The 27,958-nt window shown below is 40.9% G+C and overlaps 2 protein-coding genes across 6 annotated transcripts; both read left to right on the forward strand.

Moving 5' to 3' along the window:
• The first annotated feature begins 161 nt into the window (after positions 1-161).
• On the forward strand, positions 162-9,819 carry ccdc62 (coiled-coil domain containing 62). 5 transcript variants are annotated; one of them, XR_011239206.1, is made up of 13 exons: positions 162-400; positions 523-563; positions 1,360-1,503; positions 2,026-2,218; positions 2,804-2,970; positions 3,957-4,058; positions 4,153-4,324; positions 4,811-4,912; positions 6,081-6,169; positions 6,686-6,786; positions 7,511-7,664; positions 8,846-9,047; positions 9,221-9,819. XR_011239206.1 is itself a non-coding variant. In XM_069514254.1 (13 exons), the coding sequence occupies exons 3-13, from the start codon at positions 1,417-1,419 to the stop codon at positions 9,293-9,295; spliced, it is 1,431 nt and encodes a 476-aa protein (XP_069370355.1). In that variant the 5' UTR covers positions 162-400; positions 512-563; positions 1,360-1,416; the 3' UTR covers positions 9,296-9,819. The 5 variants fall into 5 exon arrangements, 4 of the variants coding, with proteins under 4 accessions (XP_069370355.1, XP_069370353.1, XP_069370354.1 ...); XM_069514254.1 differs by having other exon boundaries at positions 512-563; positions 8,859-9,047; XM_069514252.1 differs by having other exon boundaries at positions 8,859-9,047.
• LOC109626567 (huntingtin-interacting protein 1-related protein-like) lies at positions 9,819-27,946 on the forward strand. The gene is made up of 33 exons (XM_069514251.1): positions 9,819-10,188; positions 10,486-10,549; positions 12,089-12,231; positions 12,329-12,385; positions 12,754-12,834; positions 12,925-13,001; positions 13,091-13,152; positions 13,699-13,839; positions 13,950-14,007; positions 14,635-14,710; positions 14,806-14,937; positions 15,017-15,139; positions 16,002-16,185; positions 16,270-16,358; positions 16,507-16,623; positions 16,755-16,856; positions 18,042-18,236; positions 18,840-18,950; positions 19,042-19,236; positions 19,329-19,476; positions 20,475-20,561; positions 20,653-20,760; positions 20,866-21,002; positions 22,129-22,239; positions 22,322-22,380; positions 22,474-22,504; positions 22,605-22,667; positions 23,657-23,757; positions 23,880-23,985; positions 25,833-25,956; positions 26,760-26,821; positions 26,915-27,607; positions 27,715-27,946. Exons 1-33 carry the CDS (start codon positions 10,108-10,110, stop codon positions 27,748-27,750), a joined length of 3,954 nt encoding a protein of 1,317 aa, XP_069370352.1. The 5' UTR covers positions 9,819-10,107; the 3' UTR covers positions 27,751-27,946.
• Positions 27,947-27,958: the final 12 nt, after the last annotated feature.

Here is a 27,958-nt window from a genome sequence, read left to right on the forward strand (position 1 = left end):
ATGTATTTGTATGTATCTCGACAAATGTAATTTTAGTTTTATATATTGGTTATAATATTAGCTTTATCATCTTACGTTGGGAATCCAAATAAAATGAAATAAAAGAACAATAGCAGTAAGTCCGTTTGATGACGTAGTAGTCCCTTCCATATGACGTAGTTGTCCCTTCCTCGTCTCTGCTCTTCAGCTGTTTACGTCGAGAAGTTAGTGAAACTCTGTGAGAAGCTGACGTCACTTCGCCCTGTGCGTTTTCTGTTGAACTTAGATTGATCGAACGATATTTCAGCGACATGTTTCAAAACATGGACGAGATGGAACATGGATGAGATGGACGAAGGGAGAAGAAGACCCCCCTCAGATGGAAGAGCATCAGCCTGTTTCCCCTGTTCTCCTCCACATGGTAAACACACACACACACACACACACACACACACACACACACACACACACACACACAGTCGATGGCTCACACCCTCACTGTGTTTGATCACCACTGTTTTTAACTGTGTAGCTGTGTTGCAGACTCCCCAGCTGAGCCCTGGCACAGCACCCCTGTGAAGAAGGTCAGTGTCATGCTGATGTCTGTTCTCTTACTTTTTCAGTTTGTCTCTATTGCTCCAGCACCTCTGTCCAAATCTGAGATCACATTTAAAAACTACACACAAGAGAAAACAGAGGAACACAGTCCAACATGTCTGTTTGTAAAATGCTCAAACATTCAACACATGATACTAAAGCAAACCGTTCTCACAACTTGTGGTAAAATGAATGTATTCTTACAATCAGTCATTACACAATGAACAACAAAATACTAATCAACATGAACCAGTACAATGTTACAGTAATTTGTTTTTAATCATTTTAGTTTGCCCTCAAAACAATAGTAATCACATCACAGCATGGACTGAATTCTTTTCTCCCAAGTTGATATTACTGGAGTTATATTCCTGCAGCCTTCTGCAGCTGTACTGTTGGAATACAGTCAGAAAGATATCATTTTAAATGCAGTTTCCATTTGATTCTTGTCTGCAGGTGTTTATGTGCCCAAGAACTGTCTTTCAATTTTTAAAGAAAGTGGAAAGAAAATCCTGGATCTGACCATTATTCTAAATCTGTACCAAAATTTAATGGGTACAACATCCCTCCAAGTTTTGTGGTAACCAGCCCAGTAGTTTTTGTGTAATTCTGTTAACGAATACACAAATAAACAAACGCAGACAAAAACATAGCATCCTTGGCGGAGGTAGTAATAAAGTAGAATATCAAAAACTGAACCTTAATAAAGTGCCGTTCTATTAAACTACACAAAGCTGTGTACCTAATAAACTGTCAACTGAATGCATATAATGTCATTTTCAGAAAAATGGTGGTGGTACATTGGATGTCAGCCAAAACTCTGTCCTAACCAGCCTCAAGATGGAGGGCACAGCAAAACGCTGGACAGAGAGGACCCCTCCTATCCCAGCAGACGCCCCCTGTCCCCAAAACTCGTTGGACTCTGAGGTGAGATGGATCTGGATTATAAATTGTATAACTACCATGTGCACTGAAATAGTCAGAGGCAGGGTGTTGATTTTGTGCCTGTGTCTGTGTGTTTGTGGGGAAAATAACTTGACACAGCATGGACAGATTGTTAATCTAAAGTTTATATGCATATGCATGAAGAAGTTAGAAAATGATAACACTGTGAAATATAAACAGGGTTAGCATTTGTCTAATTGGAGTAAAAACATCACAGGGTATGCATTACTCCCCCAAAGTTCACTTGTCATGGTCTTTTATGGATGACTTCATGTGAAACTAAAAGCTTATCTGATAACTGAGAGTCAACAGCATAAACCTATGCATTTACAAATGCCTTTTTAGGGAATATTAGCTTACTAGAACTTGCTAGAAAGTTTATCTGTTGCTGATAATTGCTGTTGTTTTCTGTCAACCAATTAGTTAATTTACAAATTGTTCATATATAAATTGTCCATCACGTTGTTATGATGCTGGTGTCCCTCTGTGTCCTTTGATCGAAAGTCTCCTGTGAATGACCTGAGTCGCTCCACCATCCAGAGGCAGAGGAGGGAGCTGCAGCTGCTGATGGCTGAGCTGAGGGACCGGGAGAGGGAGCTGAACACGATGGCTGCCTCCCATCATCAGCAACTTCACATCTGGGAACAAGACCGTCAGAGGGTGCTCACCTTGGAGCAGAGGTGTTCCCGTTTGGATGGTGAGGAGGCAGAAGACACGATTTTCTATTTTTACATCTAACAATAACCACATCTGGATTCCATGTTTGGTATCAAAACAATTATATCAAATGATAAATGGAATATTTGTCTGCATCAGTCTTTCTCCTGTGGGACTGCAACTAACAATTATTTTCATAATCGATTTATCTTTTGATTATTCTCTTGAATAATTGCTTTGTCAAAAATAGGGAATATTACTATTATAATTTCAATTCTTGTTTAATCAGTCCAACATTTACTATCATAAAACAGAAAAATCCTCAGCACAGAGAATGTTTCATATTTTACTTCACAAAAGAATAATTATTATTGAGATATTTGTTTTTATTTCTTGTTACTTATATTATTGTCTTTAATAATTAATATCATCATAACAAGAATTTATTGCTGCTGTTGGTTAATAATATTATTGCAGTAATACCCTGGTGTCTCTCTCCACCTCTCTCTATTCTCTCTCTTCTTTCCACTCAACTGCTCAGGGCAGCTCCACAGTTATTATTTAAACTTATTCGAAATGTATGTCTGCTCTCACATAGCCAGCTCATTTCGTTTTATTTGCACAGATGAATTGCAGAAGCGTAATGAGGTGATCAGGGTCCTGACTAAGCGAGTGTGGGCGGTGGAAACCAGGGAGAGGGAAGTCCAGAAGGAGCTCAGTGCAGCCCAGCAGCAGCTCTGTGAGGTTGAACAGAAACAGCAGCACATCAGCCTAAAATGTCAAGACTTTGAGGTACCACTGCTACAGCAATACACACTCATGTTCTCTGTGGGAATATAGAATATAATGTACCATCTACTGCTCATAGTCCTGGTGTTTTTGATAAACCAGACTCACTTTGTATTATGTAGAATTGTATTTAATGTGCAGACACTTTAAAGGTCCAGTGTGTAAGATTTAGGTGAAAGGGATCTATTGGCAGAAATGTAATGTAGAATAATCCTCATGATGTTTTCACTAGTTCATTTCATCCAAATTGTATGAATTGTAGTTTTCTTTACCCCAGAAAAGACCCTTTATATTTAAATACTTTATATTTACATGGAGGGGGTCCTCTCTATGGAGGCTGCCATGTTTTTTACATTAGTCCAGACTGGACAAACTAAACACGACAAGTGAATGCTACCACAGTTTCTTTTTCACTTTTGGAAGGAGAGGGCGAGGTGAGGGGTGTTCAGCTGCAACATCCAATTTCAACACTCGATATCACTAAATTCTACACACTGTACCTTTAAAATATTGCACCATTACTTGCTCACCACTCAAAGGCAATAAATGTTCAAAACATCGAACGCAACTTCCAGTTTCAGCATTTGTTGGGACTACTTTCAGCGGTGGATCAACCCACATCTGGTGTTTGAGTTGGTGGAGTAGGGGCTGTGTCAAAATAAATGAGAGTGTGTTTCTTGTACTGAGATAACATGTCACCCAGTTCATAGTGTTTAATAACGCTCAGTGGTACACTGAGAATAAGATACGTCAGGCTGCGGATACATACGACACAACACTCTTCATTGGTTTCTGCATTTAATATGTTTTTGTACGTCTGCTGGGACTGTTGGCTTGTGATGACTCTTCGTGTACACAGGAGGATAAGAGCTGATTATTAATCGCTTTGTATTTAAGTGATTTAATTAAATACATTTCATACCCAGAAGCAGTGTCCTCTCACACAGGACGTGTTTATTCTGCATTTAAGTGTCTCTGGTGTCTTTAAGGAGAAGAACCAAAGTCTCAACTCCACGCTCATGGCTCTGTCCACTCAAGTCGGCTCTCTGCAGGTCAGGGAGGAAGAACTGAGTTCCATGCTCAAACTGAAGGTAACAGAAAAAAGATGTTATTATATGTATTTTTGCAGATGAGGATTATAGTTGATTTCATTTGTGTCTGCGTAATATTTTCGTCGTCTATCAGGATAAAGATGTGACCGAGTCCTCCGGTCACATACTTGATCTCACAGGGCGCCTACGAGACCTGGAGACGTCGCTAACGGAGAGTAGCTCACGGGAAACCAAGCTCCTGAGAGACTCGGAGGAAAACAAACGGCGTTACAGAGAAGCAAGACATGAGGTCACACACCTTAAAGGTACACAAGTAAACAATCAAAGCGAGACACTCCCACAATTACGCCCTTGTTCCACAGTGATTGGCCAGAGGTCTAAAATAGGCTGGGTTCTCTCTCTCTCTTTCAAAGACCACTTTATGCATTTCACTTTCAGAGGAACTTCAGATGGAAGTTTTTTTAAAAAAGCTAATTAAAAATCTGGTAACCTTGATACATGGCAGAGAAATAAGTGTTGTTTTAGAGAAATCCAGTTTCTCTTATCCTCTGTCCAGGTTCTAGAAACCAGGTCTCCTCACAACTTTGTGCAGGTTGGACAAATCCCAAATCTTTAGTTTCTAGCACTGGCTTGTATATGAAATAAAAAAAGTATCATTAGTTCTCAGAGCCCAGGTTGATGTCTTCAAATGTCTTGTTTTCTGTTTTGTCTTGTTTGCTGAATTGTCTCATTCTCTAAGTGATGATTTCATCTCTGCATGTCTTCTCCTCTGTGTCATGTCCTGGTTGTAGAGGAGCTGCAGCAGCAGATATCACAGAGTAGCACTCAGAGGGAGGAGATCATTCGTCTCAAACAGGAGCTCCAGCTGCTTCACAGAGATCTGGCTTTGTCAGGTACATTAAACTGCAAAATCCATTCTCAAAACTATTCATGTCAGTATATTTTTTTTTATCTTCAGTGTTATCTGTTTTAGGACTTCTTTTAATCCAGTTTATGAATTTCCTAAGCGGTGTCTCTACATTCTATAGGCCTGAAGTCCTGGCCTGAAGCTTATATAGATTAAAAAATAATTGATCACCATACAGTGGGAATGATGTCACCATGATTCATTATGAAATCAAAAAAATACTTCATGGACTGTAGTAATATGTATTAATCAGCTGTAACATTGGAAATACCCGCATCCTTTTTGGATCAACCAATTATTCTTCATCATATGCTATAATGAAGTCATGATGACATCATTGTGAAATGAAATTGTAACTATGTTAAAAAGTTAGCATTTAATGATTGGTGTATGTACAGCATATGTGAAGGCTCTTCATTATTTCAAATAATCTTAATTTACCCCTCTGTCTTATGTTTGGTGTTATGTTTTCTCATTTGATTTAAGTCATTATAAGTCATATTCCTCCTAAATTCTGTCCATCTAGGCCCTAAACTCCTTTATATGAGATAAATGTCAACTCTTGCTGGTCACCACACCACAGTTTAGTACAGATGTAACATATTTATTCAGGTAAAAGATGTTCATAACTTGAAATAGAATGACACTCAGCGAGTCCATACCTGCTGTCCTTATAAAACCGAATTTCAATTTACTAGATCCTGATTTGAATTTGGATCTGCGCCAAATTGTACACACTCATCAACATCATACCATACTGCAATTTTCCACCAAGTTTTGTTGTAATGCATTAAGTTATTTTTGCGTCGTCCTGCTAAAGAACAGATAGACAGACAGACAGACACAAACATAAAAGAATCCCCTTGGCGGAGGTAATAGTACTGGGACTGTAGTTGATTATTTTCATTATCACTTAATATCACTGTTGAGTATTGTTTTTAGGTGAACTGATATTGACATTATCTTTGAAAAATGCCATCAAGCGATGAAAATTTCCCTTCACACTCATTTGTGCTGTATAGAATTTGATGGACGCAGTATCTCTGCGGTCTACCTTTATTGATTCAATCCTGTGCAGTAACTTGTTACTGAGACCTCCCAACCTGAGAATCATTCACGCTGAGGTAACTGCAGCATTTGATTTGTTACACCAGGAGAGGGCGACAGCTGGAAAGACGAGCTGCTGGAGCTGTCTCGCTCCAAACAGGACCGCACCATGTCGGAGCTCCGCTGCCTGCGACAGGTATGGTGTCTAACAAATCAAGGAAGCAAATGCCAGCAGAGGTCCATCCAGTATGGTGTATATATTGTTCAATCTCAGCTGAGGAGATAAGTTCTTCCTCGTTCCTCCACCTCACACTGTTGTCATCCTCGTCGTCGAGGTGTGTTTCTGGTTTGGCTGCATACCTGGGAGTGCTCCTGCAGTGTTTACACCTGTGTGGCTGTGGATCATTGTCATGTCCAATGCGTTTTAAAGCTGCACAGTTTACTGATAAGAACCTGAGTATCGGCACGTTTAATTTTTAATGGTTCTACAATTAGTGTTTTTGAATATTCCGTAGTTCTATATATGTTTGTTTTTCCAGAACTTGAAAATGCACACAAGCTTCAGCAGTGAGTTACTAAAGGACGTGCAAAACAACTGCAGCCAGTAACTCTTTAAATGTATACATGGGCCTCGAAGTATTGTACTAAGACATTGACAATGCTAAGATGAGTTAGCTTTTAATAGTAAAACAATATTTTTTCTGTGTTCCAGGTGTGTGAGAATCAGAGGAATGACATGCAGCTGCTGCAGTTAAACCTGGAAAGTGCCCGTGAAACACTGCGGGAGAAAACCAGTCTGCGTTTAGTTGGCAGGTGAACAGTGCACACGAATAATATATCTAGGAAAGTAAATGCGTGAGACACAATATGGGTTTCTTAAAGGGATTTTACTGATATGTCCGATGTTACTGTGTTGGAGACCAGTGATGAAACAATGACACTCTCTAAACTGACATTTATCTCCACAACAACAGAAAATCACGTGACACAGTCAGCAGGCAAGTGAGAATGCAAAGGGTACAGACAGTTAATTTAAAAACAACTGCAGATGCACAGTCCAGGAGTTGCAAACAGCAGCACTGCCTTAACCCAGGACACCAAGCTGTGGATCAGATTTCACCTGACACAAGCAAGGAAACATCATTTGAAAATCTACTCGAACACAGTCATATGAGTTTATGTTCCTTCAGGACCACTCAATTCCTCCAAGAACGGTTGTCTGTCTCGGCCACAAGGTGATCACAGTCCAGACTGTTCTTATTTTTGGTTCCTGCTAAAGATGAGCTGAAAGAGCAGGAGCATTCCTCTCAGGCTTCAAGCAGCTCATCTCGACCTTGAGCACCTCCTCTCCCAAAGTGAAATCACCAGCTCTTATTTCAAGGCACTTCTTTATCTGATCTCCTACACCTTGTCTTACTGAGCAGATTCAGCACACTGTCCTTTCTTCACGCTCTTCTTCTGCACTGAAGCAATAGTGTTGTCTTGCCAGTTGAATCAGAAAACATTCATGAGCCAGTGTCTCTTGTTTGTGTCCCAGCCAGGAGGAGTTGACGTGCAACTGCCCGCTCAGCCAATCACCTTCATCGATCAGACCAAAGAACTCGGGACATGTGCTTGATACGTCCACTTTGCCAGGAGCCGGTCTTACAGCGAGCAACGAGCTGGGAGTCCTCTCAGCACATGCGACAGATGTAAGATGAAAGCGATGTTCATCACAGTGTTTCTATCAATCGTTGGATTCATTTGAAGGATGGAAAATAAACTTTTGTCTTTTTTTTTCTATACAGACATTGGAGTGGCATTAAGTTCAGTACCACTCACATGTCTGTTTTGTAACTACACATTCAGTGGCCACTTTATTAGGCACATCTTTCAAATCTCATGCAAATACAACAACTCAGGCTCACAGGTTCTCACTTTTTAAAAGGATCGAAATGTTCTCTGTATATCGAGCCTGTCAGAGAAGTGTTAATTCAGATATCTGCTTATTATTATGGTTGATGTTTGCACTGAAGGGAAACTGAAGCACATTGTGAAGCATGTGTTTTTATGTTTTACCCATGAGGGGACCGAAGAATAGTAGAAGCACATGTTAATATGCCATCACTAACTACTACCTCAGTAAGAAACATTAAGTTGCATTTGAAGTTGAAAATTTGAGCAGACACTGAAAATATGGAGGTAGATAAAATAAAAAAGCTCAGTGTGAATCCTGGAAACTGACTGAATGTAACAAACTAGAACCTCAAGAATTGTTTGGACCAGACAAAGCGCTACAGTGTGAAAAAGATATTTTGTGATTGTACTGCCAGTCATGTGCCACTTGTCTTATAGATTAATGATTGTACATATAACATGTAAATTAATGGTTAAACAGATATTTTTATGCCTTTGGGTAGAGCCAGGCTCGCTCTTTTAGTGACTTATTCTTTTTAACAACTCTTTGGTAAGTATGAAGACAACCGAGCCATAGACTACTTTAATCGTTCTAAATTAATGAGGGATATGGCATCGCCTTGTTTAATGTTCACAATGCAGATAATGGACACTAGGCCTGACAATACAGTTAATTTAGTGCTGTTAAACCTAATCCACACATGCTAAGAGAAATTGGGGTGTCTACGTTTGATTCTGATTCAAAGCTTATTCCATCATTTTTTCCTGTAGTGATTATTTAACACATAAACTTAGTAACCCCTGCCCTCTTTCGATCAGCTCTCAGAAAGTAACAGAGCTATGAGACCCGGCTCCCTATAAAGAGCCATGAGACATGAGAGAAGTAGAAATCTTTAAATCGAACTCTGGATCAAACTGTGAATATGCACATTGCCCAAAATGTGGATCCATTGCTTCAGCAGTAAATTACTGACAGCCTTCTTTACCAGGCTGGTGATGCTCTGTCCTGCTGTTCTCTGGTCGACGAAGCCACACACGGCAGCTTAAGAACCCACAGCTCAGCACACAACACCGGCCCTGCCTTGAGCTGCAGGACCACCGAGCCCTCTCACACCCAGTGCCAGTCACCCCAACATCTTCCTCCCCACCACCACCACCCTACAACCCCGCTACACAAGGTAGAGGAGTTTCACCAGCTTCGTTGAGCCTCTCGACCTCTTTCGAGCGGTCGTCAAGACTAGAAAAGCTCTTTAAAAATACAGACCATTTCCATTTACCATTTAAAAAGTGTTCCACTTCTCAGTTTGGGCGTGTTTGAACACAACAGCTTTATTTTTTTGTCTTCTCACAGGCCAGTGAAACTCCACCCAAAGCCTGCCCTCGACACAGAACCAGCCGGCCGTGTGGATGGATCGACATGGACTGAAGAACAGATTGCTTTTTTAATGGAAACCTCACTATTTACTGAAGCGACGCCATTGACTGAACTTTAAAGCACTGGAGTCAGATTCAAAAAAATCAGTATTACTACCGGTACATTAAAAAGACTCAGTGTGTACACAGCCAAAGGTTGAGCTGTGCTGCCTCTCAGGAAAATGATGAACTGATAACAAATATAGTTTGTAAAACATTTTTAAAATCTCCTTAACCTTTTTTTATTGTTTGGTGTTTGTGGATCACAGTGTATGTTTTCTACAAATGTGTTATTTCTTACATACTTTTACTATGTGTATTTTTTAAATCCTGTTTAAGGTTGTTAACGGCTGCATTGTGTGAAGTAGGAGAGATGTGAAACCAGTCCTACAGGGCTGTTGGGTGGTGTGTCCTCGTATTGTCTTTCCAGTTTCACTGCCTACAGATTGGTCTGGTGACTCAGTGGAGATGTCTGTAGCCCTTCACTGTAACTCAGCCATCACGTCACTACTTTTTGATAAAATATCTTAACGCAAATTTCATGACTGTGGATGTTTTACTGCTTGACAGTCGAGCTTTCTGTGACACCATCACAACCTTTTTTTTTTTTCAGCGCACTTGGTTACGCGTTTGGTAAGACGCCGGTGCGCTTTTACGCACAGGAGAAGCAACTTAATCTGTACTCAGGTTAACTTTGAGACTTATGAGGACATTTGAAGGAGGGACGTTTTGGATGTGACGCACTTTTTGTTTAAAGGGGGTAATGAGCTGAAACCTGGACTGGGACCATCTGACTTGTAGTTTTTGTGGAGGACAGTGAGCAGGATGAGCAAACCAAAGAATAAAAGCGACAATAAGACGGAAAAGGCTTTGGCTGCGGAGAAGGAGCAGTTTGGTAAACAACAGGTGAGTCGTTGATTTTCTATTAATGGGGCAAATATGCTTTTTATCCGAGGGTCATGTGGTTTTGTTTTTCCAGATTCCAATTAAGGTTTTCTAGTTTGTAACCTGTTGACAATGAACACGTGATGACTATTTTAATTTGAAAGTTAAAACCAACAAAAAGATAACATCTGCCTGTAATTAAAAACCTCACGGACTTCAGCAATATTAAAACTCAGTCCTCTGGGTCAATCCAGCTCCTTATTTCTCATATGTCCTTGAGCCTGACGTTGACTTTTGTCCCATTTTCATTTCTTTCAGCTCCACAGTATCAGCAAAACTCTCACCTCAGGTGAAACACCACCCAAAGAGAAATATGTGCGCCGTATCCTTTAAAAAATCAACCGAACTGTTTTTATTGCAGACAAACTGAAATTAAAAATGGAAATGAGTTGAAGCTCAACTTGTCCACAGCCATCCCAGCTATTTTTAAAGGTAAAGTGCTCAATATGATTGATCACGTGTTGGTGTATAATCTCCACTTGGTTTTGTGATATAGCATCATGTTAATAATTAGATTATAATAAGTTACAGATGAGGCTGATGGGGGGATCATTCGGTTTTCAGATATTTGGTTACACTGATTTTGGACAAAGGCAAATATTTTCCCTGATAATTGATAAGACAATTTGCTCTAAATTGTACAACATGGTGGCTCTATAGGGTGTGTCAAAGCTTTAAGGATTTCTCCTTTGGGAATCATAATCACACATGATAATATTCTAAGTAGATTTTAAGATATTTCCCCATTTCTTTGTATCTGAGATCTATGGTTTGTAAACAGTGGCAGAGGCAAAGTGTTTGGATGTTCATTCCCATTCTTTGATCATCCATACAGTCCTTAATTAAGTTAACTTAATGGATTCATATTAGGAGCTGCCTCCTGATGTTTCCATTTAGATTGTTGTACAATATTCTGATTGTGTTCTTGTACTCTCAATATGTTTTAATGTTAAGATTTCAACTTCAAGGACTTTGTAATATTATATCATATAGATAATATTTCTTGTAGAAGTCTTCAACACAATTTACCAAACAAAACATGAGACATTCACACTCTCCAACTTTATGATGTAAGTTTAATTCCTCTGTGAATTCCAGAAAATTACCTTCACAGCCATGAATTGGTGCATGTTCAATGTATCTGAAATTGCTATATAGACAGATAAGATAAGGGTTAGATTATCTTCATTGTCCCACGAGGGGGGGGATTTGTTGTGCAGCAAGAGTTTGCAAAACCACAGATACAACATCAACAACAGCATCCACAATAAAAACACTTTTCAGCAAGTACAGGGAAATGGGAAATTCCTACCACTTACAAATATGCAAAGCAGATGTCAATTTTCAACAAAAACAATGACAGCCAGATTTTCTTTTAGAAAAAACAGCTAACTGCTAATCACTTTATTTAGAATAGGCGCCCTGTAACAGTGTCCTGAGGGCAAAAGTTGGAACTCCCTCTTGAGAGGATGATCACAAGTGTCCAATATAGAATTTGTCCCCCGAAGGACCTGCCTGTTATAAATGACAGAGAGCATAGCCTGAAGAATAGATAGATAGTTAAAACTCAAGCCTGCTGATGGTGCTAGAGGGAACGTCAGAGGGGTTCATCCTCTGGAGATCACGAATATCTCTACAGAATGTCATGGCTGTCCATAGTTGTTGAGATATTTCCGTCTGGGTTACACCGGTGGATAACCTGCTGACATTGCCGTCACTCAAAACCCCTGTCAGCATGGTTCATAGTCAAAATGATTTCTCTAGACACAAGTCTGAGGTTGAATTGGACACATAATTGGCCCGTTTCACTAGAGTTCCTCATGTGCGTTGGTTCTTTGGAGTTTCCTTAACTGTTGTGAAGACATCATCATGGGGAGTCACAAGGAGGGTGGATGCTCCACCTTCTGGTCCTACACCCTGAACTTGCCTCTGTCCAGTAACGCCCTGATCAGCTGGAAGTTCTGCTATCTGCTGCACAAACTGCTCAGGGACGGACACAGAAATGCAAGTTCAAATTCTTCCTCTCCTTTACCTCACCATGACTTTTCACCTCCACACTGCTGATGTTTAATCTCACGTGTGTCTGTCTGATCCCACACAGGCTGTTAGAGATTCTAGCCGATACTGTCGCAACGTGAAAGACATGGGCATCCTCTGGGTGAGTGGACACCGTGAAACAGAATTCAGACCATACCTCCGTATTATTATATATTATTATTATTGTATATGATTTACAAATGTGGATCTAGATGTTTATACTCAGATTTGTGAATGTGTATGTTTATAAAAATATAAACACTATTGTAAATATGTAATGCAATCCACTTTTAAAATGAAGAGAAGTAGAAAGTACGGATATATGCTGATATATGTAGTAGAGTAAAAGTGAAAAGTACCCAAAAATAAATCTACTTAATGTAGAAAATGTACCAAAGAAAGTAACGACGTAATATGTATGCAATATGTCTTTCATATTCTCTCTCCTGTGAGCTCTCTTCCAATCTAATATATCATTATTCATTCCAGGGAAACTTGCATGATCGATATGGCCACATTGTCGCCCTGTCAGCCAAATTTCTCTGCCACAAAATAGAGTTTCATGCAAAGGTAAGACTTTTCTATTTGTGTATCTGATGATATGTGAGAGAATTAAAATGATAACAGTTAGTTTGAAGACAAAAACCTCCTCCTCCACAGCACAAGGTGATTCCAGGCAACCTGGAGGCCAGTGATGAGACTTTGGAGAAGGAAGCAGGAACTGACATGAACAAAGTGTAAGTTTTATTCTCTCACTCACTTGTTATTGAGCAGCTGCCACACAATTTGTAATTTCCTGTCTAATATGTGTTTTATCATACCGTAGGTTGGATATGACACAGGAGCTGTTGGATTACATGGAGGCTGGACTGAAGATGGCTGAGACAGGTCAGTCCATAATCCTGTCAAAAACCTTCGTGATCAGTTTGTAATGAGCTGACTTTTAAATGATAAAGACTGTGATATTATTTTCGAGTCAAATAATAATTTGTTTCTTCCACATGTCAGTACCTTCTGAATTCCCTCCACTGTCTGTGGTTCTTTCTCTCAAGCACCTTAGTTCTTTCTTAACATATACATGTTTAAAAATATATCATAAATATAGCCTACATATTTTCTTAATGGTTGATATAAATATAAATCAATGGCAGATTAATACAAAGTTGCTGTTCTAGTGGTAATAATGATAATAGTAATATTAATAATAGCTATAATAAAACAATATTTGTATGGCACCTTTCAAGCAAAGTTGCAGCTCAAATAACTCAATAAACGGATTAAAAACACTGTTTGTTTAACAATATTAAAACAACGCTAATAAAACCAGTGGGGATAATAGCAGAGATAAGAGATCAAGTTAATGAAAATAAAAAAATACAGAATACTTGTAGGCTCATCTCTTTTATTTGGCTGCCATGTTTTTCTCGTCTAAAGTTCTGCGTCAGCTCGACACCAACGGGGCCAAATCTACAACTCCGGCTGGAAGGTGCAGGCTGACTCCTCTGATACCGCTCATACTGGACTGCAGCTTCCTCTACCACTTCTCTGTGCTGCTGATGTTTAAACTCCACAGCCGTGAGTGACAAACACACACACACAACCACACACCCAACCACAGACAGTATGTTTTTATCCACTCAGACCTCACTGCGTTAGATCGACTCGTCATTTCTTTTGCTTTACAGGCATCACCCCAGATGCTCTTCTTGGACACAGAGAGCGGTTCCGTGATCTTTTTACAAGGTAGGTTATAGTGAATAAATGTGTTAATTAGATTTTCATTACTGTGCCCGAAGCCACCTTTGGGACTTTTGGTTGACATGCGGTATTGCTATAGTTTACATCAGGCCCAGATCTGGCAGGAGGGGCCAAGTGCCACCATTCCAAACGGCATGCGGGCCAGATGTGGGAAGTGTGAGCCAAATCTGGCCCAAAGTGTTTTGCTATGTATTAAATCCTTAGACCATCATTGCCTGTAACAAAATTCACAAATCACTGCCAGAAACATAAATCTGAAAAATCAGTTTGAATCACTGTCGTCATTTCCAGGATTCTGAGACAAAGCTATAAAGTAAATCTGTATGGCAGAATTTTTCATGGTTTTCATTTGAAAATCAGAATATGCAACCCTCCCAGAGGATAAATACAGGATTCGTCTGTGCAGCTAAAGCTCTTTGGTTTCTAGATAAACATGATACAAAACTCCTGTATTTAAACAGCATATCTCTACATCAAAGTTAAGAAAATCCCTTTTGCCCTTGAAGAGCAACTGTAGATTAAAATAAACACAGTATATTAGTATATATATTAGTATTATTCTGCATCAGAACTTTTTTATATCTCTAACGAGATCTGTATTTTCTTCCACAGCCTCACACAGTTCTTTGACAGAGCCAGGGAAATGGAGTACTTCAAAAGTATCATCCAGATCCCAGATCTCCCAGACGTAAGTAATAGGTTTGGGAGTTTCTGTGCGTACATGAATCAGTTTTATGTGAATTTCAATCACGTCCGTGTGTTTTGTTTATTATAACCCTGCAGTCTCCGCCAAACTTCCTCCGAGCTGCTGCCTTCGCCGAGTATAAAAAGCCAGTGGTGGTGATGCCCAGCGAGGAGCGGCAAGAGGACGAGGAGGTGGAGCCACAGTCGGAGTTTAGAGAAGCACCGCCACAGGTGATAAAGTTTCCATAAAGTGAAAGTTCTGATTATGTCTGGTAGTCTGGATAACTCTGAGGCTTTTTTCTCATGACAGTACTATTTGCTCAGCCAAATGGCAGCACCCGATGCTTCTCTGGAGCAGAGAGAGACGGAGAGTGAGAGCATGAGGAGGGAGCTGGAGGTGCTGAAACCAGAGCTGCAGCTCATCAGGACCGAGGTGAGTCCTGCACCCTGTTGTTGGACAGTTGGACAAAGTTGGTGTCTATACGTTTAAACAAAATCAAGAAAACTGCAAAGTTGAAAATTAGCTGTGGAACAAATCTTATTTGTGTTTACATTTTGGCAAATTGGCAACAAAAAATTGCCAAAGTAGTAGTTACCTGTTGGCAATAGACCCATGGATATACAGACAACTGGATTAACAGGCTTTAAAAGCAAACATGAGGATTATTTTGCTACTCCTGCAGTTGCAAGAGACATGTTTTTCGGCCTGCTGTGGTTTAGGAGGTACAGTGGGTCATCCACTAACCAGAAGGTCGGAGGTTCAGTCTCTGTAAAGGTGTCTGCATGCTGAAGTGTCCTTAAGCAAGTTACCAGACCTTAATTTGCCACTGACGACTGTGCCTGCATTGTGTGAGTGATGTATGTTAGAGAATGTGCTGCACATAGATGCATGTGTGTGTGAATGGGTGAATGGCAAAACTGATCTGTAAAAGAGGTCAAGCTGAGGAAAGCTCTATATTAATAGAGACCATTTACCATTTGTATTATTTATGGACATACATTTGCTGCAGATGTCAAAGCGTCAGATTTGACTCACAGAAGAATTGTTAAAATAAAGATTTTAGATGTAAATTGCAGCATTTGGGCACGAAGGGTTCCTGAGCATGTGTCCCTGCCACTGCTGCTGTTACCTACTCCCACTTGTTTCTCAAACACCACCCTGCACTTGTCCCTTTCACCTCGCACTGTGTCTTACATCTCCCTCCACGACCCCATCTCATGTCTAAGAGTTCGTCCTGCAGCTGTGAGGACTTTTCACATACACATACAGTACACCCTGTCCCTCCTGTCCGCAGGCTCAGAGGTGTGTGACTGAGTTAAAGGCTCAAGTGAATCGTCTGGAAGCTGAGCTGGACGAGCAGCGCACCCACAAGCAGATGGCTATGGTGGAAAACGAACACCTGCGGGTGGAAATGGAGGCTTTGCGGAGCAATAACGTCGCCAATGTGGGGGCTCAGATTGGACTGAAGGAGGCAGATGGTGAGTATACAGTTTTGTGGGCAGGCGAATGTGAAACGTGAATGTTGCTGAACGTTACTGAAACATACCGTCACGTCTGCACAGGCAGAGCTCAGGCGGCGGAGGTTCGTTTCACTCAGCTCAAAGAGAGACACGCCGAGCTGGTCACCAGTCACGCTGACTTAATGAAGAAGGTAAACTGCACCACCACTGTTGTGTTTGTCACATCCTTAAAGGAGTTGTTGGACATTTTGGGAAGTATGCTTCTCCACTGTCTGATAGTCAGATGAGAAGATCCACATACCTTTCACTAATATTTGGTATTTATGTTTCCACATGCAGAACACAGAGACAGTGAAGGCGCTGTCCGGAACAAAACAAGAACAAGATGATTTACTGAGAGCGAAGAAACAGCTAGAAAGTGAGCTGGAAATTCTACGGCAGGAGAAAAGAAATACGGTGAGACCTCTTCAGCCCCCGATAGCACAGCTTACACACCGTCTGATATCATCTGTCCCCGCCTGGTTTGTCCCTGGTTTACAAAGACTCCCATGAATAAATACTGAATGAGTGACTCCTCTCCCACTCAGATGAGTCAGCAGCAGCAGGAGGCCGACCGCCTCAACAAGGAACTGCTGGAGCAGCGAGCAGAGCTGGCCCTCCTTCGCGGCGCCCTGCAGAATAAAGAGATGGTGAGACTCGATGGAAAATACACTCACTCAAACCATCATCAGTTGTCCTAATAGCCAGTTCTTACAAAGATAATTCACCATCCAAACTAACAACAATTAACAAACCCATAATTAAAACACTATGGAAAAACAAAAAAATTAAAATTCCCAAATTACAAAGGGTAACAAACCACTACCACATTCAAATAGAATAAAATATGTGTGTAAACTGGAACACACAAAATAAAGTGGAATATTAACTCATGATAACAAGTTTAGTTTTCTTGAAGCCATATTTTAAGTTTGTATTTAAAGTTATTTAACTTTTTGGCCTTTGTGTTTTGAGCTCTCTAGCTACTGACTGCTAAATTATATTCAGGGGTTCAGTATCTTGCCCAAGGCAATGACATGCAGATGGGGAAGACTGGGACCAAACTGCCAAACTTCTGGATAGAGGACAACCGCTCTAGCCCCTCAGCCACAGCCAATGTACTTGTCATAAACAGCATGATATTTATTGACTAAAATTATGACCAAACACACACAGACTCTGTGTTGCACTATGCTGCATTTCACGAGGGTTTGCTGGAAGTGGATCTGAGCAACTAAATTACTGCAGACACAAGTAGGCACAAAACACAGAGGGATTAAAGTAGAATATATTGTTTGCAATACATGGAGACAATTTTACCACATTTTAACTCTGTCAAGCATCTTGTAGGACAAAGGTTATATAAAGCATTTTTGGACGCCTCAAACTGATTGGTCTAAGTCTCTACTCACACACCATGCAGACTTGTCCTGTCCATTGACTGGTAGAGAAAAAGGGGTCATGTATGGACACATGGTCAGTCCAACACAAATAACTCAACAAATTTCTGACAGGTTGGCACTGGGAGGCACCAATACCAGAAAAAGGTCTGGCAAAAGGAACTGTATCCATAGATCATTGTGAAATACATGTGATAAAATGATAATTAATATCACTTCTACAAAGGTCAGCTCATGAGATATAATATTGGATAAAGCTTATATTTCCAATCACTTTTATCAGTCATTCAGAACCACCATGTAACTCATAGTGTGATATGGAGATCATGACTAATTATCTCAGGATTAGTCAGCAACATTTTCAACCCACAGTAAGTCACCTATTGATGATAAGTCACAGTCCACACACGGTATTTACTGTGTCACTTTGTGCAGGAGGGATCTCATGTGAGCAGCAGCCTGGTCGCTCTGCAGGCGGAGCGGGAAGTGCTGCTCCGTGCCGCCAGAGAGAGGGACGCCGAGCTCTCCTCGCTGAGACAGCAGGCGCAGCAGCAGCAGGGCTCCCTGGACCTGGAGAGAGACCGCACCAACAGAGAGCTGGAGGCGCTGAGAGCTCAGCTGCAGCAACAGGTACATACTACAGAGTGCTGGTTCCAAAGCTTCTAACGTGTCAGTGTCTGCAGTGAACAGTACTGCTTAGAAATGATTTGGTTTTACCCAAGAGAAAGAAATATAACCACCTACCATTGTAAGTTGTAACCTGTTTGAGCTGTAGCTGCCGCTCCTCTCATATCCCCTCTGTTCCAGATCCCCTGACCAGTTTCTTTTAGAATCCGTTTCCAGTACTATTCATGTCCAGGCTCCTGTCCATAGTTAAATGTACGTCTCAGTCCAGGTTGTTTGTGACTTGTTTTGTCAATCCAACAGCCCCAGGCCCCAAAATATTCAGTTTACTATCAGAGTTTAAACAAAACCATTTGGATTCTTCAGAAAGAGTAAAGATAATTAATTATCAAAATAGTTTCCAGTTAATTTTGTGTTGCAGCTCGACTTTTTCTATCTGTACTTCAGCTTTGGATCATTCTTCTTAAAAGCTAGCGTTGGGAATCCTGGAAAAGCAAGAAAGAGCAGGCTGCATTTGAAACAATCACCCCCTCCCATTTGCCCTATCGCCAAAGCTCTTTCCTGTTTATTACAGGTTAGTCTGAATGATATACTGTATGTTTTCCACAGTTGGCCATCAATGCAGAGCAGAAGCTGGAGATCGACAGGCTGAGGCGAGAGCTGGACTCAACACGAGCAGAGCTGACCCGTGCAAACAACGCCCTGATGAGCAAAGAAATGGTACCAATAACTTTTTCTGTACGTCATCACACCAAATCCTCTCCAAGCGAAGCATTGGCAGTAAAACACCTGTACATGTTGTGTTCCACAGAGTGGTACCCAGCTGAGCAGTACAGTAGTAGGGCTGCAGGCGGAGAAGGACGGGATGCTCCGGTCAATGAGGGAGCAGGAGGCTGAGCTGAACTCCCTCAGGCAACAAGCTCAGCTCCAGCAGAGCTCCATGGAGCAGGAGAGGCAGCGCAGCAGCATGGAGCTGGGAAGCTTGCACGCCCAATTACAGCAGCAGGTGCTGAGCTGTGTTTATGACCGTGCAGAGAAGCTGTCATAGATGTTTTAGCAGTGAATCATTAATGAGCTCATGTGTGTGTTTGAAAACAGGCCTGTCGTGAGGGGGAGCTGACCCAGAAGCTGCAGGATGAGCAGTTCTGTCTGCTGCAGTGTGCTGTGGTGGAGGCCGAGGGCATCATACTGGACGCTGTGGCCAAACTGGACGACCCCATTCACGTCCGCTGCATCAGCTCACCTGGTAGAAAATGTTTTAATTCCTCCCCCCCAAATAATCCCAATGATCGCACTATAGGACTTTAACAATCTGTTGATTCATGTTTCAATAATCATGTAGTTTATTTTATGTCAGAACCTAACAACCTGATTCTTCTGTCTGCGTGGAACACAAAATCATCCGTGCCCACAGTAAAGCAACCTCTGTCTTGTATTTCACATCAAAAATGACAATAAGTCCAAGTACAAATGCAATAATTACCAGCCATCAAAAATCTGGGTAGGAGGAAAAGAAAGATCCATGCCCTCGATATCTAAGAGCTGGAAAAAGAAATGTCATACGAATTAAATAAGCGAATTCTCACAGAAATATACAGAATAAAAACAAAACAATATGATTTACAAGTCACTTCTGGAAAAAACACAATATCTAAAGAGAACATGATAACAAAGTGATTAATAATCAAGAGGACATATACAACACAGCACAAGAGAAACAAGAAAAGGTAGAAGGAAGGTCTGTCCAACAGATAAAGGTTTTCAGTTTAATTCAGTCCCTTCATTTAGAAAACTGTAAATAGTTTTAAATATCAATCACAATGTATTTAATACCTTATGTACAATAAATTAAGGGAGTCCTATTAGTTTGATAATTGCTTCTATGTTTTTTTTTAAACAGCATATTAGTTACAGCTCATCATAATGTTATTATAAGTAGCACAATGGTCTTATTAACACATAATTATAATTAATATATAATATATTTTCAATGATTACAACTTTTCCTATATAGATGTATTTTGTTGCTTTATACCAAATTGTCAATTTGTATAGCAGCATCTAGCTTTGGGCGGCGACAGGAGCAGTTAGAGTTTCTGACGATTAGATTGATAAAGATTTACAGTATATCTACTTACAGCTAAATCAAAGTTTGGTATAGATTGTGTATTGATAGATTTTAATCTGCTTATAATTTAGCTCTTCAGCTCCATTTCTCGAACCGGTTCTCCCTGTGGTTTTCAGATTACTTGGTGAACCGTGCTGAAATCACTCTGGCTTCTATAGACAAGATGCAGCAGAGCCACACGGTCTACCTGGGAAACATGAACGGTAAGCGAGGGGCCGCACGTGTTCAGGTTTGGGGGTGTGTTGGGTTTACCTCAGACGATCGTGGATCCGATGCCCCTCTGTTTGTTTTTAGATGCCAGCGGTTTGTTGAGGGCGGTCACACAGTTTTCCCACCTCGCTGCCGACACCATCGTCAACGGAGCAGCCACATCCCACTCCGCCCCCACCGACCAAGCTGACCGTGAGAGAAACACGCTCACATTGAAGCTGTTATGGATACACACTACTCTAAATACTTTATGCACAAGCAGTTAACGCTTGTGTCCTGCGTCTTTGTCTCATGCAGGTTTAACTGAAAGCTGTCGGGACTGTGCGAATAACTGCCTTCAGTTTTTGAAGGATCTGAAGTTCCAGGCCAGTTTACAGAGAGCAGACCCGTCTGCCACACGCTACACTGTTCAACGCATCCTCGCTTTGGGACAGGTGGGTCAGAACTGATCTTTTAAGAGACTATAGCCATTGTTGGCAGCTCTGTGAGCAATGCTTTACACCAGGGTCTAATGAAATAGGCTGATATCTAATTACTGGTAACTTACTCCATCCTCTTTGGACCATTAATACATGTCCGAATTACGATTCATGTCATTTGATGGAGTAAATGCAGAAATAACTCAGACGTGGCGGCAGCATAACATATGAGCTGATTTGTATTATCCCTGGTAACATGTCTTTTCAGTTCTCCTGTGTATTATTTATTTAAACTAAAGAAAGATAAAAATCTCTCAGTGAATACCCGACCTGGCATGAACCATTGATCCAAAGGTTTGGATCTGGCTCCGGGCTCAGGCAGGGCAGGTTAAATCTTGGGCTGACAGGATACTATAGTGACACACAAGGACCTTTTAAATTAAAAATGATTCATCACAGTAATACGTGTAGATCTAGCGGCAAATGTTAAAGCCCCTGAAAACTTAGGTTTCAAATGCCCTAATCATGAACTTATTCATTCTAACCTTTCTTTATACAGGGAGGGCCACTGAGAGTAAGCTCTTTGTTCCAGAGGAATATACAATATAAGAAATAATGATCCATAAATGATCAGATAAGTACTGAGCAAAATAAAGCACAGGAAAGAAGAAAAACAATATCTAAAAACAATGAGACCAATTTCACAACCCCACTGCCCTGAATCATTTTAAAGAGACTTTTCTGAATGTTCCTTTTGTGCGGAGCATAAAATTCAAAAGCCAATTTCTCCATCTCAGTGCTAACAAGTTGATTCTGTAGGACCACATAATGTTAAGAACTGTAATTAATATTATTAGTAGTCAACAAATTTCCTTAACCAAATGTATTGTTTGGAAAAATGCTTTCCTGAGTGTATATATAGAGTCAGTAAACGGTTCTCAGGTTTTGATTTAAATGGAAGATGATGCAGATGAGTTGCATCCACGTCTCAACAGAAAGAAGACCAGAGTAAACATTATACACTGCAGCATTGGGCATTATTACATTTCCCTCTCTCTGTTTATTTCCCCCCCCAGCTTGCCCACATCTAATAAATTGGGATATTTATGTGTTAACCTGTTACAAACTATTTCTTGTGAAGGAATTGCGTCCAAAGGGGCAGGATGTGCTGAAAGAAGAGCTGGGAAGCATGGTGGACAGAGAGATGATCGCTACCTCCACTGCCATCGAGGAGGCCGTGCTGCGAATGGACGTAAGGACGGATGCAAATTTGAAAAACTCCCGGACATTGTGTGACTTAACTTAACGTTTCTGTTTACACTTCTGCTTCACAGGAGATAATGAACCAGGCAAGGAGAGACACTACTGGTGTTAAGCTGGAGGTCAACCAGGGGTACGATGAAAACTTTAGAGCTGGGCTGTTTATATCAATCGTTTACATCGTCTTATGTTTATTTCTTATTATTTCCCTTGTGTTTCCTCGCAGTATCCTGGGATCCTGCTCAGACCTGATGAAGGTAAGAAACCAGTTTCTAGTTTCAAATACGTTTCTATGAACTGATGATTCGAATTCCACTTCATGTTCATTTCTTCGGCTGTGCTCTCTCTCCTCTCCAGGCCGTTCATATGCTGGTGACGGCTTCTACTGATTTACAGAAAGACATTGTGGAAGGAGGCAGGGTAAGTTCCAGACCTTGTTCCTCTGAGAAGCTAAAGCTTTCTTTTGTGAAAAAGAACTCATATTTATAAAGATATTTATTCCTTTTTTATTATTCCTATACAGTGAAGTGTTCGAGTAACCTTTAAAAGCAGCTTGCAAGTGATCATCAATCAGAAACAAGGATTTAAATCAAAATCTAAACCCTTTTCCTATTTATTCTATCCTTCATATTACCTGTAAAATTAACAGTTTTATATTCTGTACGAACACATTCTCTTTTGTGCTGTGAAAACTAATGAATAATGCAAAATCAATAGAATGGGAAAAACCCTGGAATATTCTGGTGCACAGTGCTCAAAAATTTAAATGGATGTTAAATTTGAATCAGGCAAGATTTACTATATTCTCTTATTTCTCCAGTGAAGTGTTAACACTTCATCCATTCTGTTGTACAAAAAGAGGATCTGATGAGCTGATCGTCAAGTTACATAGTTACTTCTTTTATTTTTGGAAGTCAGAAAATACAAATTTCATTAAACGACCCACATACTGCATAAGGAAACATTTATCACCACTGTGAATATTCAAGGAAAGTGCCTAAAGATAGAAAAACAATGTTAGTTTTATTCTTTTTGTTTGCACCACAGATTAATGTGATAAAAGCAAGAGACTTCAATTTTACCTCATTAAATTCAAAAGGATAAACCCATCCAACTCAAAGTCACTTTTATCAATAAATTGTATTATTGGATTTTCTTTGGTCATGTAATGATAAAGGTATATAGTAAAATAAAATAGTGTGATACAAATATCAGTAAATGAACATAGATAATAAATAAACCGAGGCTGTATTTATTGGTTTTCAATATTAGTTTTATTCGTCCTTGGCTGGTGAGACCATTTGAAGGTTATTGTGGTTATTAAAGGAAACACTACTTTAACAATGATAGAAACCACAGAAGTGTTTTGCACAGACATAGTCATGCATCTGTAATCACTCTCCCCACAGGGAGCAGCATCGGTTCCAGACTTTTATGCCAAAAACTCTCGCTGGACAGAGGGACTCATCTCTGCGTCCAAGGCCGTGGGCTGGGGCGCCACACAGCTGCTGTAAGTACCAAACACCATCAGTGCAAACACGTTCTGCTTATTACGAGTTATATAAGACTGGTGCTGAATGACACACTGTGCAATGAGATTGTCCGTGCACGTGTTCACCTCTCTTCCTTTAGAGACTCAGCTGACCGGGTTGTGGGTGAAAATGGTACGTACGAGGAGCTCATCGCCTGTTCACATGAGATCGCCGCCAGCACCGCCCAGCTGGTCGCTGCCTCGAAGGTACAGTAACAAGTCAAAGTTTCAGTGTCACCACTTTAAATGCTCCTGAGGGAGGTTTCCAGTTCAGTTCAGTTCAGTTTTATTTGCATAGGAAATCACAACATACAGTACGACAAGGCTTTCTTCACAGTAAGGCCGAGACTTTACAAACTCATAGAGAAACCCAACAGTCCCCACAACGAGCAACACTCTTTTAACAGGGAGAATAAAAGAGAGGAGAGAGGAGAGAGGAGAGGTTGGTGGAAAAGAGGGGGAGAAGAGAGAGAAATTGGGAAGCAGAAGAGAGAGAGACTAGGAAGAGATGTGTAACTGTCCACCACAAACTGATGTGGATGCTGTGGAATGAGGTTTATATGAGTGGATCCTTTGGTGTGAGTTAATTTGTTTATGAGAGTGATGTGATGCACATTTAACCACCATTGGAAAGTAACTAAGTACTCTACTGCACAATTAGGCTTCAGATTCTGATTCTACTGAAGAATATATGAGACTGTGAGACGAGTTAGAGACCCCTGTCACTTCCACACTCTTCTATATGCAAGCAGGCACACATGTCTTTTCTGTTTGTGATGATCAAATTGTGTTGTTTCTGCCAAGTCTGAGTTTGAAGATGCTTCCGATGTCACTGTGTGCATGCGTGCGTGCGTGTGTGTGTGTGTATTAGCATGAGCAAAAGACAGAGAGGTAGAGATAAAGAGCGCAGTCAGGAAGGTCTGAATGAATCAAAGAGCTGTCAGTGTGCAGATCTACTATTATGAAAGATTTTCTGTGACCACGTGTCTCGGACCACCTCTGAATGTGATCTGAGAAATTGAATGCGTGGACGCTCTGGTGCATTCACTCCTGTAACAGGTGTTGACCTCTCGTGCTCGGATCCCTCAGGTCGAATGTTAATGAGTGACTTCTTAAAACCCATTTTTATAGACTTACTTTCACGTGGTGTGTTTTTTTACTGTGTTTTTATCATATTCTTTTCACCTTTTATTTTTATGTGTTCATGTGACATGGCTGTATATTTATTCATTTAATTTGAACACTATCTTGTTTCCGACCACCTAAACGTGGTTGTCTAGCCCCCTTGTCGCATTGCATCCTGCTCACTGTTATTTCTTTAATATTTACTTTTCTTGCTAGCACTTTGTAAACTCTTTTTTTAAAATGGTTATATCAATATAGTTATTATTATTATTATTATTATAATTACTATCATTGTCATTATCATTATTATTATTAATACCAGATTTGAACAGGGTCCACTTATTTCCCCCGAAAAGGCATTTATCCTCTAAACGTATGTTTATTGTCGGTTTGAGATTAGAGAAAAGCTTCTTCTTTCCTCTCACTGTCGTCGTTATTAAAAGAAGCTCCATCTCTACCGTCTTGGCTCACCCACATACTGTATTCTCACACTGCCAGTGTTATCTAACTGTTTCCCTTATTACTCCAGATAATCTGCAGAACACAGTCATCCCTCTTCATTCGGCCTGTCTCCTGTTTAGAGGTAGTATCGTTGAAAAAAATTTTCCCATGAACCTCTGCGGATTATTTACTGTAATTGATTATTCAGCGTTGTGAAATGTTTTAGTTCTGTGACCTCCACGTGTGAAATTCACCTCCAGATGAGCCTCCACCGTGTTGCGATAAATCTCAGAGTGAGAAATGTTAAAAGCTGGGAAAATAAAACCAAATCGGCCCAGACTGCACAGGGTTAGGTTAAAAATAGTACACAGTGTGTCTCGTTGAGAAATAACATAGAAGACTGTGTCATCTCTGCAACCCACATACAATTATACTTAAATGAAAACCAGTCACCATGGAGTGTCACTAAATTCGACATATCATTTCAGGTGAAAGCTGACCGTAACAACAAGAAGCTGAGCACGCTGCAGCAGGCCTCGCGACACGTAAACGACATGGCTGCCGTGGTCGTCACCTCCACCAAGCACGGGCAGCAGCAGATCTCCGACCAGGGTGAGAGAAGGAAGTAGATGAACCTTTACAGTTCTACAACAATTCATCCTGTGAACATGTCTCCTTCTACGTCCTCAGATAAATTACAGCAGCGGTTAGAAACTGGGTCAAACTGTGGGTTAAAACTACTGACAGATCTTTTTCACCATATAAGACAAACACAGACAAAAATGGACAGATGCTGAATCATAGAATCACTTCTTGTTTGACAATTTGTCTTCAAAGTAAAAGCAGCTAAATTACAGAGCTTTTTTTTTTTTAAACGTTGTGGACTTGAGTCTGAAGATTGTATCAGTTGCTTCACAGACCTCTGGAATAGTCGACAATGTATAACAAAAACAACAGCAGTTAAGCAAATCATTCAAACTTACATATAAACCACACATGTGAACAGTGATAAAGAACATTTAGTTTCATTTTATGATAAACATTGACTGTAAAATCTTCACTGCAGACAAACCGCGTAGGATGAACACAAAGTTTTCTAACTTCACCTTGCACCATAGACTGTTTATAAAAAGCTCTGCACATAATGTCCAGCACACAAACAATAAAAAGTCAGTATATTGTAGAACTGTTTGAGGAGGACTCACTAATGACAAGGAACAATTCGTTGACATGGAGCTTTAACACAGAACAAGAGAAACGTATAATGTCAAACTCGTGATGTGGCTACAGTAAAAGTAAGGGGATCACCAACATCAGCTGGGTTCATCTGTGAAAGTCTGTACAAAATGTTATTGACAAAGTGCCCACATGATTAAATATGTTTGATAGCAACCTTATCTCTGATGTGTCTGCAGGTATGATGGACTTCTCTGGCATGTCTCTGATCAAGCTGAAGAAAGAAGAAATGGAGGCTCAGGTGAGGCTCATTTTGTCCCGGCTCGTTTTGTGCACCTCCCGGTGATCGTAACTCTGAAGTTAATGAGGGCGTTCTGCTTCCTGAACCTCTCAGGTGAAGGTGCTGCAGCTGGAGAGCCAGCTGGAGCAGGAGCGGGTCCGCCTGGGGGAGCTGAGGAAGAGGCACTACGAGCTCGGCCCCTCTGAGACCGCTGACGACGAACAGGAGGCATCTGATCACTTCCCGCCGCCGCCGCCACCCACTCTGCTCGACTCCACGCCGGTGCCGTCGTCCTTTTCGCAAACGCAGCCTTACCTGAACACTCAGAGCTTTGCTCAAAACAACCCGTTCGCCCCGACTCAAACGCAACCCTTCTCTCTGCCTCAGGCTCACACTCCAACAAACACTTACACACAGGCCCAATCACACACACCGTCTCAAACCTTCACACCGTCTCAAACATACACACCGTCTCAAACATACACACCGTCTCAAACCTTCACACCGTCTCAAACATACACACCGTCTCAAACATACACACCGTCTCAAACATACACACCGTCTCAAACCTTCACACCGTCTCAAACATACACACCATCTCAAACCTTCACACCGTCTCAAACCTTCACTTCCTCCCAGCCTTACATCCCAACTCAACCTTTCGCACCAAGCCCGTCACAGTCCTCGTCGTCACTTCCTCCACCCGCTCAGCCTCAGGCGACCCCACAGAACAACACTGAGGCCCCCAAACCGTCCTCCAAGAAGCAAAATATCTTCAGCAAATCTGGGAACCTGCTTAAGAACGCGGTAAGTGCTGACGCTCAAACTCCTGAGGCTCATATGTGATAATCAGTGGATAATGTGAGTAGAGGATTCGCTGTGTTTACATGAGTCTGTTTCTTTTCTGATTACAGTTCAAACGAGGTGAAACTGGAACGGGGCATTCCTGAGGAAGCAGGACAATGACTTTGTTTGTTAACTTCATTCTCTCTCTGGCTTTGACTTTGTGCTTTACACAAGTTACAGTAAATGTGCAAATGAAACTGACATGATGCTGCATCATGTTTGTGATCATAGTGACACCTCTATTCTCTTACTAATTGATGTTGCACATAAAAGTAAAAGATGAATTCCTGCACAATACAATGTCTCCATTTT

This window comes from Paralichthys olivaceus, chromosome 18 (assembly GCF_024713975.1).
Source record: "Paralichthys olivaceus isolate ysfri-2021 chromosome 18, ASM2471397v2, whole genome shotgun sequence".
Classification (NCBI taxonomy): domain Eukaryota; kingdom Metazoa; phylum Chordata; class Actinopteri; order Pleuronectiformes; family Paralichthyidae; genus Paralichthys; species Paralichthys olivaceus.

Bases quoted from the DNA above. Each gene is read 5' to 3' on its own strand.
- LOC109626567 (XM_069514251.1), top strand. From the start codon at position 10,108: ATGAGCAAACCAAAGAATAAAAGCGACAATAAGACGGAAAAGGCTTTG. The intron at 13,840-13,949 runs GTGAGTGACAAA...TTTGCTTTACAG, and splicing joins GATGTTTAAACTCCACAGCC to GCATCACCCCAGATGCTCTT. The intron at 21,003-22,128 runs GTGGGTCAGAAC...TTTCTTGTGAAG, and splicing joins GCATCCTCGCTTTGGGACAG to GAATTGCGTCCAAAGGGGCA.
- ccdc62 (XM_069514252.1), top strand. From the start codon at position 319: ATGGATGAGATGGACGAAGGGAGAAGAAGACCCCCCTCAGATGGAAGA. The intron at 2,219-2,803 runs GTGAGGAGGCAG...TTATTTGCACAG, and splicing joins GAGGTGTTCCCGTTTGGATG to ATGAATTGCAGAAGCGTAAT. The intron at 6,170-6,685 runs GTATGGTGTCTA...TCTGTGTTCCAG, and splicing joins AGCTCCGCTGCCTGCGACAG to GTGTGTGAGAATCAGAGGAA.